This window comes from Colletotrichum orchidophilum (assembly GCF_001831195.1).
Source record: "Colletotrichum orchidophilum strain IMI 309357 chromosome Unknown Scaffold_13.1, whole genome shotgun sequence".
NCBI classification, from domain to species: Eukaryota; Fungi; Ascomycota; class Sordariomycetes; order Glomerellales; family Glomerellaceae; genus Colletotrichum; species Colletotrichum orchidophilum.
Genome location: NW_019172969.1, coordinates 62,244 through 63,541, shown reverse-complemented (window position 1 = coordinate 63,541; position 1,298 = coordinate 62,244). Strand labels below are relative to the sequence as shown.

The window sequence follows — 1,298 nt, the reverse complement described above, 5'->3', positions numbered from 1 at the left end:
TTAAACGACTTAAAAAAAAAGTTTAAACGAGTTTTATATAATTTTTAACGAACGAAAATAAACTAAATATATTATTTTTATTAAAACGATAAAACTTATTAAAATATTTATATTTAATACGGACGATCGAAAATCGGACTTATTTTAAATTATATTTAAAAAATATCGAATTTATATAAAACTATTCGTTTTTAAAAAAAGAAAAATTATTAAAATATAATAATTAAAATATAAAAATTAAATTAAAAGAAAATATAATTTAAATTTTATTTATTATATTTTATAAATTAATTTAAACGTAACGAATTTAATAAATATATCGATAATAAATTTAAAAAAAGTTATATTAAATTATTATTCTTTTTAATAAAAACACTAATCTTTTTTATATTTAAAAAAAATAAAAAAAAGTTTGAATTTATAATCGATTATAAAAGACTTAATAAAATTATTAAAAAGAATTATTATTTATTACTTTTTATTATAGAACTTAAGGAAATATTATATAAAACTTAATAATTTACCATAAGAAATTTTAAAAAAATATTTAATTAAATTAAAATTAAAAAGAAAAACGAATAAAAAATAATATTCCGAACCTATAAAAGATTTTATAAATATTTAATTATATTTTTTAAATTTATTAACGTATTCACTATATTTTAAATAATAATTAATTATATATTTAAAGAATACGTCGATATTTTTATAATGATTTATTTTAACAATATTTTTATTTTCTTTTTTAATTTCGAAATATATAAAAAATACGTTTATATAGTATTTTAAAAATTTTAAAACGTAAAGCTTTTTATTAAGTTTAATAAATACTAATTTTATATATAAAAAATAAATCTTTTTAATTATATAGTTATATTAAAATAAATCTATATATAAGTATTTAAAATAATAATAATTAAAAACTAGTTTATATTTATTAATATTAAAAACGTATAGTTATTTTTAGGATTTATTAATTTTTATTAATAATTCTTTAAAGATTATATTAATATTATTAGACTTTTTAATAATCTAATTAAAAAAATATTATTTTTATCCAAGATAAAAAATATAAAAAAGCTTTTAATAAAGTTAAAGACTTAATTATTTTAAAATTAATTATTATAATTCCGGACTTTTAAATATTATTTAAAATTAAAACCGACGTTTTAAATTTTATTATAAAAACTATTTTAAAATAATAAGATTAATAAAGGAAATTTTATTTTTATATATTTTATTTTAAAACTTTTTATAAAATAGAACTAAATTAATAAATTTATAATAAAGAATTAATA

At 10.3% G+C, this 1,298-nt stretch overlaps 1 protein-coding gene across 1 annotated transcript; it reads left to right on the top strand.

Annotated features, from left to right (window-relative positions):
* Positions 1 to 363: 363 nt before the first annotated feature.
* Positions 364 to 516, top strand: CORC01_02282 (uncharacterized protein; the record flags this gene model as incomplete). The annotated part of the gene is made up of 1 exon (XM_022613933.1): positions 364 to 516. A coding segment is annotated over one exon (153 nt), but the record flags the coding sequence as incomplete, so codon positions are not given.
* Positions 517 to 1,298: the final 782 nt, after the last annotated feature.